The sequence below is a fragment of the Cynoglossus semilaevis genome, chromosome 3 (genome assembly GCF_000523025.1).
Source record: "Cynoglossus semilaevis isolate Cse_v1.0 chromosome 3, Cse_v1.0, whole genome shotgun sequence".
NCBI lineage: Eukaryota > Metazoa > Chordata > Actinopteri > Pleuronectiformes > Cynoglossidae > Cynoglossus > Cynoglossus semilaevis.
The window spans coordinates 15436046-15448622 of record NC_024309.1 but is presented as its reverse complement, the minus strand read 5'-3'; the positions used below and the strand labels follow the sequence as shown (position 1 = coordinate 15448622).

The 12577-nt window shown below is 46.1% G+C and overlaps 2 protein-coding genes and 1 long non-coding RNA gene across 3 annotated transcripts in view; 2 read left to right on the top strand and 1 right to left on the bottom strand.

The window, feature by feature from the left end:
* ube3c (ubiquitin protein ligase E3C) overlaps nucleotides 1-1949 on the top strand; it is a 26007-nt gene extending 24058 nt beyond the window's left edge. Inside the window, 1 exon segment of the mRNA XM_008308374.3 lies at nucleotides 598-1949. Within this exon segment, the coding sequence (XP_008306596.2) occupies nucleotides 598-768 (171 nt within the window). The 3' untranslated portion in view covers nucleotides 769-1949.
* LOC107988382 (uncharacterized) lies at nucleotides 654-5253 on the bottom strand. The gene is made up of 3 exons (XR_001759901.1): nucleotides 5145-5253; nucleotides 1312-1314; nucleotides 654-665 (listed from the first exon to the last, which is right to left on the bottom strand). It is a non-coding gene; the product is annotated as an uncharacterized LOC107988382 (long non-coding RNA).
* Nucleotides 5254-7867: 2614 nt separating this feature from the next.
* dnajb6b (DnaJ heat shock protein family (Hsp40) member B6b) overlaps nucleotides 7868-12577 on the top strand; it is a 6638-nt gene continuing 1928 nt past the window's right edge. The window contains 6 exon segments of the mRNA XM_008308375.3: nucleotides 7868-8094; nucleotides 9749-9877; nucleotides 10550-10659; nucleotides 11654-11688; nucleotides 11691-11721; nucleotides 11858-11959. Of these exon segments, the coding sequence (XP_008306597.1) occupies nucleotides 8006-8094; nucleotides 9749-9877; nucleotides 10550-10659; nucleotides 11654-11688; nucleotides 11691-11721; nucleotides 11858-11959 (496 nt within the window). The 5' untranslated portion in view covers nucleotides 7868-8005.

The window sequence follows — 12577 nt, the reverse complement described above, 5'->3', positions numbered from 1 at the left end:
CCCCCACCCGCCCCCCCCACGTCTCCCTCAGGCCGAGGACGGGGCAGTAATTTGTGGAGGGAGCAGCCCCTGACCCGGCCCACAGCCTGAGCCAGCTAAGCCTTAATTAGCTGTCGTGAAAAGGGTCCAGGATTCATTAGAGGAGAAATAGCTCTGTCAGACGAAGCCATTTAAAAAACATGATGGAAACTCTTTTTTTAAAATGATGGCCGAGGTAACGACACTTTCTCAATAAGCAACGATAGTTTAATACGGTAATTGTCAGAAAAATGAGGTCATTACGGCCGAACCCCCAAAGAGCCATTTAATCGGGCCGGTATTGCCAGTGAACGGCAGAGGCTGACTTGAAAGAGGAGGGTTAAATACGGGAGGCGCAGCTCAGAGCTGGGCCTCAGCGTGTGATGGAAACGGTCGGTGTCAGAGTCTGCAGATGAGTTGGCCTCATCATCAGGAGGCTTGATTTAAAAAATGCCAGATAGATCTGTCTCATCCAAGGGTCAAACCGTGGCTCTGTGTCCCCGTCACCCCCCAAACCACTGCCGATGATGTTCTGCTTTGCTAAGAGCTAACAGTCTGATTGTGACCATGTGCTGACAGGAGCTGTACCCGGCCTTCTGCATCCACAACGGGGGCACCGACCTGGAGCGCCTGCCCACCGCCAGCACCTGCATGAACCTGCTGAAGCTCCCGGAGTTCTGTGACCAGCACCTCATGAGGAACAAGCTGCTCTACGCCATTGAGTCAGCTGCAGGGTTCGAGCTGAGCTGAGGAGGGTGAGGAGCGTCCTCCCCCACGGACTTTGAGACAAAGAGAGAGACATAGTGAGAGAGAGAGAGAAAAGAGGAGGTGATGCACTGACCTGCCTGATTGTGTGTATGTATGTGTGTGTGTGTGTGTGTGTGTGTGCACGTGCGTGTGTGCCATTGTGGGGGGTGTGATCACCCACCGACTGAAAAGAACTGGGTTCAAGGATGAAGTGGGGTTGAAAACATTTTTTATCCTTGTTGCTTTTAAATAAGTGAAGTGTTTAAGTTGAGACGAGGAGCAGAGAGAAGTCTTTGACCACAGCCAGCTGAAGGTCACGGCACCTGCTTCAACCTCCACTGAGTTGTCCTACTTTCACTGTTGTCAGTGAATGCAACACGGCTGTTATAATCAGAACCTTCTGAGCCTTTGAATCATCGTGTCACCGTGGTTACGCACTCCTGCCCATGGAGGCTAACTGAGGTTAGCTGAGGCTAACGGGATGCTAACTACACTCATGTTAATCAACTGAACCGGAGGACTAACCCTAACAGTGAGGCCTTCTACCAGCTGATGTTGCATTACACTTGCAATGATATTTTGAGAGGTGGTGAGGCCAAACATCCACTCAGGAAATGGGACGACCCAGTCTACGTTGAAGCCAGTGTTGATACGTGTGATTATGAACAAGAGAGCTGTGTTGAACATGTCAGTATTTCCTCTCTGTCTCTGCAGGAAATGTTGAAGCGCTGAAATAAAATGCAGACACAAACAGTAGCTGCTGCTCTGTGTAATCCACCCTGTACACATGGTTGTTTTTCACCAAAGACTTCAGTGGCGTCACATCTGAAAACAAAACCAAGTATGGCAATACAAGAAACGAGAGGCTGCAGGAGTGTGTGTGTGTGTGTGTGTGTGTGTGTAGCCACATAGACAAACATCCAAACTCTCATCTAGATCAGTTGGACCACTGCTGTCGTGGTGGCTTATTTTAATGGTAAGTATTTGTGGATATGTACATGTTTACTCCTACTCTGTATTTTTCATGTACCCAGTATTTGTACAGACTCCTTTGTGTGTAAGTACGGGCTCTTCCTGGTCGGTGCGGTGGTCAGTGTGCAGCCGTCATGTTGCACTGACCAGGCCAATGATGATGGGTGAAAATAAGGGGCGTGTTGAAAGAAATAAACCCACCTTTCTTTTTGTATTTCCTTCCCTCCAGCCTCTTGTTGCCTGTGATCTACAGTATTGACCTGGATGTAAAATAGTGCTGCATTGTGGGAAAATCTCCTCCTGGCTTTAATGGCCTTTTGACATATAATTAAAGAAACATCCAGTTAAGAAACACTGAGCAGAGATATTCTGGCCCTGCGCTAATGAAGATTGGGTCTGTCATAAATCCACCCGCCCTCTGATGCCGCAGCGCTCTGACACGTCCGTCCCTCTCTGGGCCCAGGCCATCCCTCCACCCCTCCATCCCTCCATCCCTCCATCCCTCCACCCTTCCACCCCTCCATCCCTCCACCCCTCCATCCCTCCACCCCTCCACCCTTCCACCCCTCCACCCTTCCAACCCTCCACCCCTCCATCCCTCCACCCTTCCAACCCTCCATCCCTCCACCCTGGGCAGGAACGCTCCGAGTGGCTGCCCCTCTTTTCCCAACTCTGCACATCCTCTGGGCCAGCAGGCTCACCGTGGTAATTGGGTCTTAAAAACCAGACTTGTCATTGAAATGAGGGATTCATCTCAATTACCATGAGATTTATTTAAGACTATTAGGCCGTGATGGATTATAAGTGACAAAGTTAATGCAGGTTGTTATGAATCATCCTGGGTGGGTAATATACTTCAGCTCGCTCACAGGCCTTTTAGGGGCTAATTGAAGCTTTTAGCCTTGTTTATCTTGCTGCAGAGCAGGGAAACATCAGAAATCACTCAGCGGTGATTGCAGATCGGGCCCCACTCTGGACGACCTTACTGCAGAGGAGCCATCAACAGGAGCGGCGTGCGGTCGAGTCCAGAACCGAGAAATCATCCTGGTGGTTCGGCAGAGAGGTGAGTCATGACCCGGAAGTACAAACACAGACCCGGCTGCATCAGCATCTGCAGCCCGTCCATCAACGTCACAGCAGCTTGAGAGCGCTATACCTACCTATTGATTATAGTGGCTTGCCATCTAGTGGTGGATTCCAAGTACTTCACCTTACACCGTTAACCGGTGGAACCTTGTATACCTTGTATCAGGACATGAGTTCATTTCCCCCAAAATACAGTTTCTAAATTGGCTTATCTGAAAAACAGTGAAGCTAAAACCTGTATTTTAACTCAGTGTTCCAGTTTGAGGAATATTTATCAGACTACAATGATGTACGATGACTGCTAGATGCTAACCCGGGCTAGTGACTCGCCCTACTGCATCTAATAATATCACATCAGAATCTGGACTTGTATAACTTTTTTTCAAACACCAAAGAATAGAATGAGTATAATTCAGTATATTAATCGTATGTAGATATTACATTTATTGGTTTTCAAAAACTGGTGTCTTTGCTCTTCATACAAAGCACTTCCTGAATGACATTATTTTTTAAAGGAAACCTTTGTGTTTCTCTCAACTGCTGCTAGAATCAAGGAGTTCAAGGCCCTTCAGACTGAGCCACTGTAGATGTGACACCTCCTCATAAATGAGCTGCACCTCATCCTGGTGAGTGACCCTCTGGAAAGAGTTCAAGGATACTCTGTTGTAGCAGCCACACTTTAGCCTTATTGCCTTGGCTACCTGAAGAGAAGTGAAGTACAGCTGCTTGTCCTGCATGAATGTGTAGCTGTAAACAAAGGCATGTGTGGGGTTTGTTAGCAGCGCATTAAGACGCCATGACAGTATGTGACAAAGACTATTTTCTCAGGTGTGAAAACGTCCCTGTTACACGGTGCATCCTATGACTGTCTGTCAGCAGTTGTTACTGATCTTCCCCACTTTGGATCTCATCAAGTGTAATTGCAGTCTTTACTCATACCAATCAATGAGAGGCAGAAAAGTCTACGTGAATGCATTTAGGAGCCGCTATTGGCTGTAATATATGTAATGACCTGTGTGTGAAATCAATGGCAGCGATTCGTCCTGCCTGATGAGTTTAATTAGCTCCTGATGCTCATAATCTTCATTATAATCAATGGCCATCCTTCATTTTCATTGGGTCTTCCTTCTTTGGCAACACTTCCTTTGGGATTTAACTGCAGCAAAGTCCTTCATTTCCCGTTTGAAATCAATGCTGCTCTGTGATTTCTCTACAGTCTGAAATCACAGTCCAGCAGCAGAGAGCCGTTTTCCAGGGAAAGGTTATGATGAGTTCAGATTCAGTTGATGAACCCACTGACACGACAGAAAGTTTAGAAAGTTGACCCTGAATTTAAAAATAAAAAAAGTTATATAACATCTAAATAGTTATATTTGATCCTTAATATGCACAGCGGAGGTAAAGACAAGATTTTCTACCGATCTTTTTTATTTAATAAAATAACCTGAGATATCCTAATCTGTAAGAACTAGATGACTGTGAAGCAAACAGTCAGTAAATCCTGCTATTAAACGTGATTATCTGTTGTATCTATGGTATCTCTGTCAGTTATTCTCACACTGCACGAAAGATGGCGCTAAAGTACACGGTTCCTCGAACGTCAACTTGACAGAAGCCGTTAGAACTGAGTGGTTGAAGCGACTTTTTATAAATGTTCAAATCAGATATGAATGGACTATGAGTGACGTCACTCGGCGTGTCCTGCGTTTGCTGCGTCTGTTTTCTGTCAGTTTGTCACGGTTAGTGTTGACAGATCTGCGCCGAAGTCGACACTCACACACGGTGCATTCGAGTGTCACTCGTAAAACCTACAACTCTTATACTAGTTGTGATACGATGTGGTTTTAAAAGAACGTCTCACTGGGAAAAACATTGTCACCAGACACGCGTCTACGGCCAGGGTGGGTTAGTGGACAATAGAACAAAATTACCAATCGCACTAAAAAACAAACAAACAAAAAAGTACTCGGTCACGTGTTACACCTAAACGGAATCTCTTCAGAAAAACTCAAAGAGAAACTGTCAGAATCTGAGCGAAAAAAGAATTATGGGTTTGGGCAGATATATAATTCAATAAAACGATATATTTAAATACAAACGGAGAAAATTGTTTTAACATATGTGAACTGACTTCTTGTCTGAATAGTGAGAATATACTCAGGATCTTTTGGACTTTTCAACCTTCAATCCTCTACCATAGAATCTGAACGTTTGTCGTCGTTCGCTCGTGTAATTGTTTTTTTCCCGACAGTCCCTGAAGGCAGCAGCAGCAGCAGCAGCAACAGTCTCCCAGTGAGAATTAGTGTCCGCACCATTATCACCACCAGCACCAGCACCAGCACCAGAAGAAACACTCAGTTGAATCCCCACGGTGTGACTACAGCAGGAGAGACGGCACCGAGCAGACACGGACAGTGGACAGAGAGCACACGGGTGAGTGGAAATGTGGAGTTAGTTATAGTTAGTTATTAACTCACGGTGGCGGCCCGCCTTCGTCCTCACTAACAGGGGGAGTCGGATGGATAGTTTTACCATTGGTCACCCTGTAACTGTCTGGATTAAATGGTTATTTCGATTTATTTTTTACCGTGTGGCGTTTTTAAAAGTACGTCAATGTTGTGAATGGAGCTTCGTGCAGCTAGCTAACTACAGCTACGTCATCACCCGAATCATGGTGTTTTTAGCTATAAACAGTATTCGCTTCCAAACCGTATCACACAAAAACGTAACCTCTGAATTGACGTGGACGTTTGTGGAGTTTCCGAGTCGGTAAAGTGTGTGATTTACGCCCTTGGTTGTAGCTTGATAGCAACATGTCCCTTCAACCAGTTTAGCTTCTCTGGAGGCTGACACTGAACGGAAGTCTTCTCACAAACCCCCGTTTTTACTGGTGCTTTTGTATTTTCAATTTCGGTTTGAATAATACGGTGTTGCAGTGACTAAAGGACAACTGTGTGTTCGCTCGGTTGTTCGTGAGTTGTTCTAGAAGTTTCCACGCCGCTCCCGCTGCCTGCTGCTGATTGGCCTGTTGACAATGGATGTCAGAACGAACAGGAACAGACGTAACTTCTGAACTAAATGTGGACGACATGGTGTATATATTTAGAAGTTATAAATATACGAGTGGAGCTGCAGGTAGCTGACGTCACATGTGAGGGTTAGCTGTGGTCCGTCCTGACCCACGTCCACGGTCCCTGTCCCGGTCCCGGCCCGGAGCTCTGGACGTTGTACAGTTCAGTGGTTATGTCGTCCTCTGTGGGTCGGTACTGACTGACGAACCCCGGTGTTGTACTGTTAGGGTTCTGTTAGTGTGACTGTCATTGTGATGTGTGGCAGTGATCGAGTTAACATTTTAACGGTGACTGTTGAAGGGAATGGAACCATCAACTATGGCAGAGTCAGGGTTCGTCGGGTTTTGTTTGAATGTTTTGTGGTCAAATTGAAGTTAATGTCAACAATGACAGAACAGGACGAAGGAGACGTCGTTCTCTCCGCTGTGTGACGTGTGACACACGTCGGTTGGACAGGTGTGTTTTGGACTGAACCAGTGAGTGAAGCCGTGAAGGAGGAGCCTCGTCACTCATCACTCTGCTCCATTTAGACGCTCAGTTTGTTTGTGGCTTCACTGTTTCCCTTGGACACCAGGAGGTGCTCTGGGGATTAAGTACAGGACATTCAATACCACCAGCCAGTGTAGAATAAGAGAGGCAATAATAGACAAGAACTGCAGAATATAAAACACCAAGTGAATGTCCCACTGTTGTTGATGTGTGTGTGTGTTTACTGGTCAAAGGTCACAAAGCAAATGTGTGAAATCCATGACTTTACATTCTGACCATTTGTTGGATTATTCTCTGTTCAGTTTTTGGTGCATCCTTAGTAAATGTGATGAGAACGTGTTCCTGAAACAGTGGTTTTGGTCGTTGTGTGAAAGTTGTCAGTGAAACGTGTTTGAGACGTTTGTTGTTGCTCAACCCGTGGTACTTTTCAAGCAGACTTCCTGTTGTTGTGCGTTTGCCTTCCGTCTGACTCGGGGTTTGACCCTGACACTCATTCAACTCTGTGTTAAATATTCAACGTTCATCACTTGTTGCTATGAAACATTCAAGCTCAGCCTTATTTCTGCTGAGACATCTGCAGGCTGCTCTGTAAACGTGTCTTTTACTGGTCAGAAAAGACAGAAACTGAAACGTTGAGATTTAATCTGAGATTGAAATCAGCAGACAGAAACCTTGAGCTTCTCTCTCTCACAGTTTCAGTTAACGTCAGCGTTTGGGAAATTATCGTTGACAGAATTTATACCTACGTGGTAAACCGTTGAACTTCCTCCAGGCTGACGTTTGGGTCATTGACCCACTGATACCACAGAAACCTGACAAAAAAAAGAACAAGGTCATTGACCCACTGATACAACAGAAACCTGACAAAAAAAAGAACAAGATGTTGTTGAAGATTCACAGTGACATGAATGTCCAGGTCCTCCAGGGCCCCGATCCTCAGTTTGATTCCTACAATTCTTTTTTCACTCAGTATCAATATTTTGTTGGGAATTCTCCAAATGAAACCCACCCTCTACCAACATCTGTCCCCAGGGTTCTTTGTTGTCCCACTGCCCTTTAGAACAGGGCAACAAGGGGTATTTGTAAGAACGTGTCACTTTCTCAGTAGTTCCAAACGTTCAGATCAACTGTCAGACATTAAGTGAGTTTGAGTCCCTCCTGACGGTCCAGAACAGAACAGAACAGAACAGAACTTCATGTCCTGAGGTTTGTTCAAACAGATGCTGCTGCGGTCAGTTTGGTCAAAAATCTATCAAGTCATTGAAATTCAACAGTGTTCAGGGACCAGTGCACAGCAGCAGCAGCCCATCCACCGAACCACCGGACCACTGAACCACCAGACCAGCGGACCACCAAACCGTTGAACCACCGAACCACCGGACCATTGGACCATTGGACCATTGGACCATTGGACCACCGGAGCACTGCACCACCGAACATCTGAACCACTAAACCACCGGACAACTGGACCACTGGACCACTGAACCATTGGACCATTGGACCATTGGACCATTGAACCATTGAACCACTGCTGTAATTAGCCATTCAGCCTCATGTAATCACAGCTACTCAGTTGAATCCTACCATCTGTGGTAGATGAAGGAAAAAGAGATGGGACGAAGATGAAAGGAAATAAAGGAGGGATGATGACACCAAAGGTTACCTGCAGGAGAGATTTAAAGCAGTCAATCAGTCGGCCTCACTTTCACAGGCAGGTTTACTACATCAACTACGGTAATCTCTTGAACTGGGAACACACACACACACACACACACAGACATAATCTAACTGCAAAGGCCACAGGTTATAAATAGCAGATAAACAGGACACAGTGGACCCTGAGTGTGTGACGTACTGTAGTACACACTGGTGTGTTTACCATTGTTGAATAGTTGTAGTATTACTGTGTTTCAGTAACTGGACGTGAAGTTTTTTCTAAGAAGACGTTTTCTCTGCTCATCCAAGAGGAGAACAGAAGAAATGTGATTATTTTTGAAGGTTTGGTCCAAATCGTTCTCATGGTCCTGGTCCTGGTCCTGGTCCTGGTCCACTTGGTGCTTGTGTTGGGATTTTTGTCACTGGGCTAAAGTGGTCATGTGGGCGACATCAACATCTGATATAATGCCCAGTCATTTTGGCACACTTTTTTACTAGATGCCGACACGCTCCCCAACAACGTGGCCCTCAGAGCAGCAGTTTGAGGGTGTGTGTGTGTGTGGGGGGGGGATGTGGGAGGGGGTGAAGTGATTTACAGCATTTCCCTTTGGAATAGCCTTTGGCTTTTCATTTGTCATTGGTCCAACTCTGAAGGATGCCAGTCCTTATGCAGTCTGGAATTGAACATGTGACCTTCTAGGTGGAAGGCAAACTCTCACACATTAGTGCCTGAGCTTTCTGAAGAGTTTGGTGTTTCTGATTGAATTTGCTCATTTTGCTTTGTTGCCATGAATGTGTGAAATGTGTCATTCATGTAACTTGGTAGGTTAAAATGTTGTTGTCGTCGTTGTCGTCGTCGTTGTCGTTGTTGTTGATGATGATGATGATGTCACATCCATTCCCCGGGGAGAACGTTGATCTTTCTAACATTCGTCCCGCCCGAGGGCTCTCATTGGTTGAGATGTATGATAAATCCAATCCTACTAGTGCAGACTTGGACTAACGAGGAATCTTGGGAGCAGATCAACACCCCACCCACAACCACCCTCTCCTGCAGCCCACGGTTTGTCTGACTGTTCAGAGACAGTGAGCAGTAGCAACTGCACTGGAGACATTTGACATGATGATGATGATGATGATGATGATGATGATGTCACATGTAAACAGTGTTAATTAAGACGTCAGCTCCATTAACTTACCAATGTCTGTTAACACCTGTCATTGTTGACTGACACCACCGACCTGGCTGCGGGGGTGGGGGGAAATCCTGCCTGGGGCTACTTTATTTTTCCAGCTGACTGATCATCATCATCATCATCATCAGTAGTTCCTCATCGCAGCATCAGACCTGTCCTGTCATGTTCTGAGGCCTGGCCTTCATACCTTCATAACTACATCAGAAGACAAAGTTCTTCAGTCTGAGATGAAGAGGACGTGATGATTCCCAGTTTGTCCCTCAGCCTCAGGGACCGTGACCAGGGACCGTGACCAGGGACCGTGACCAGCCTCTTATCACTTGATTTGTTTTATCTCAGCTTCTCTCCATCCTCAACGTCTGCATCAGTGCATGTTATTACAGTGTTATTACAGGGTTCTGCCCCACCCTGCTGTATCTGGAACATCACACATGTCTACGCTGCGTCACAGTTGGTGGACCTTGTCTCTACAGATGAACATGTCTTAACACAGCTGTGATGTTTCTCTTTCAGAGTCCACTGGAGGAACAAACACAGGACGCAGCAGCAGAACAGACACACACACACACACAGAACCATGATGGAATACTACCAGATACTAGGAGTTCCCAAAGGAGCAACGCAAGACGACATCAAAAAGGCGTAAGTGTCCTTGAGTGTTTTCTGCCCCCCAGTGTTACCCCCCCAGCCTCCCCCGTCTTTTTGAGTGAGTACAATCTGGTGTGATTGGTCTGATATTTCTACCTCCAGCTGTACATACAGTGGAGAGGGGGGCGGGGGGGATTTAATGCAACAATGTTTCCACTCTACTTCCTGTAACCTTGTCCCTGTCAGAATACCTTCCAGTGGTGCTCACCCAGTGTCCACTGTCCACTGTCCACTGTCCAACCACCCAACATGAGTCTTGTTTCCACTCGTATATGTTTCCTCTCAGCTTTGTCCCCACTCTGTTGTTGTTGTTGTTGTCACATGGTGTCAGTACTGACCCCAAGGTCACATGGTGTCAGTACTGACCCACATCATCATGTCTACATTTCTAGCAAAAGAGCTTCAAAATGATGTTCAACCTTTGAACTGAATTAAAAAGTCATGGTCACGTTTGTATCTGCTGCTTTATGTTTCTGTGTGGACACGAACTGAAGACTTCCTTTCATCAGCACCACTGACTCTGGTCAACGAGACAAAGACATCAGCATCAAAGACCATCGTGTTCTACTGCTGGTGCAGTCAGGCTAACGCTGACTACCACCTGACAGTTACAATACATTTATGAAGGAAAACTCAGGTTTGGCTGTGTTTTTCCTTGTCCTCCAGATACAGAAAGTTGGCACTGAAGTGGCATCCAGACAAGAACCCAGACAACAAAGAAGAAGCAGAGAGGAAGTTCAAAGAGCTGTCGGAGGCCTATGAAGTTCTCTCAGATGGTGAGAGTTCTCTTTTCTTTTCTTTTCTTTTTCACCTTGTTCATTTTTTTAAAAGCTTTAAAACTCCACTGATCTGTGTAAAACTACTCTTCACAAAAAGAAAAAACAAGGAGTACAGACAACATTGAAGTTGCTGCAGCGGGTCCTGCCCCCCACTTTGGGAACCGCTCCACAACAGAAGGCTGTCAGGTGCTTTAGCTAACTGCTAGGTGTCACACACACCCAGGTCTGTGCTGCAGGTGTGTCAGCTCTCAGTCTGGAGGGTTTAGGCTGGAATGTGTGGACAGAGTCCTGAGTGTAAAGGTCAGAGCTGACTCTCTTGGTCCTGACACCTGGCCTTTTGGTTTCTGCAACTTTACATTTTGAAGGTCTGAAGGTGCAGAAAAGCTCATTGTTTCTGACAGACGCAGCAGTTATGCCAGGAATGTCTATATGCAGAGACAGGGAGAATGAGTGTGATTGGCCCCGCCCCCTGAACCCTGTACTCCTATAGAAGAAGACAGTGGTGAATGACACCAGTGTGAAACAACAGAACACACACCGTCACCAACCTGCAGCAGCACACAGTCTGATTGGCTGTAGCTTAGATGAGAGTCAGGTCCTATTGTTGTTAATATGAACTGATTGAAGTGTTTTTATTGGCTCAGTGAGCTGCTAAAGGAAACACGTCCCTGCAGGTGGTGCTGTTAATCCAAGTAGATACATACTTGGTTGGTGAAGTGAGTGTGTAAAGCTCTACATGTTAAGATTAGTGATTGGCCACATGGTCCCATAGCACAGAGCCCCTGTTTATCATTGGGTCTGTACACCTCCAATTACAAATAAAACATGTAAAAAATGTTTCAACTAAACTGTGTCTCTAAATACATTATAAAATGCCTTGAGTGACTCCCTGGTGTCCCCCAATAAGGGGTGAGGACATGACTTTGGTTCTGTGGGTTTTGATGGTAAGCAGGACTTAGAACTCAGAACTCTGTCCTAACTCTTCCCACAGAAGATAAGAGGAGCATTTATGACCGATACGGAAAAACCCGGGGGGAGGGGGAGGAGGGGGAGGAGGAGGTGAGGGAATGACTTCAAAGTCTGTCTGTTGTTATAATAATGTCCACCACTGGAGGCATGATATTTATGTTTGTGTCACCTGTAATGACCCAGTTGGAAGTATGACACCCTTTGATGCATTTCCCTTTTTGGCCAGGAGGCGGTTACGATCACTTTGGCGGCGGCTTCACATTCCGTAATCCTGAGGACGTTTTCAGGGAATTCTTTGGAGGCAGAGATCCATTTGCAGACCTTTTTGGTAAGTCCATATCAGTGTGTGGTGAGCCTGTGTTTGGATCTCCTGTTGTCATGGACTGGAAAGACCAAGAGACTGAGGTTGGACCACAGAGCTGTGGCTATAATTACCAGGACGATCAGATATCTGCTCACAAATAAACATGAGGGCCCTGGGACCACTGACTGACTGACACAGACTGACTGACTGACACAGACAGACTGACACACACAGACAGACTGACACAGACTGACTGACACAGACAGACTGACTTTTATCAGATTGTTGGTGTGTTAAAATAAATCAGTTAGCGTTTAAGACTGGGGAACCCTGTCCTCCTGTTGTCATTATTATGTCAGTGCAGGGCCTCTGGTTGTAGTGTCCACCTGTAGTTGTCTGGTTGTAGTGTCCACCTGTAGTTGTCTGGTTGTAGTGTCCAGCTGTAGTTGTCTGGTTGTTGTGTGGTTGTAGTTGTATGGCTGTAGTTGTCTGGTTGTAGTGTCTGGCTGTAGTTGTCTGGTTGTAGTGTCTGGCTGTAGTTGTCTGGTTGTAGTGTCTGGCTGTAGTTGTCTGGTTGTAGTGTCTGGCTGTAGTTGTCTGGTTGTAGTGTCTGGTTGTAGTTGTCTGGCTGTAGTTGTCTGG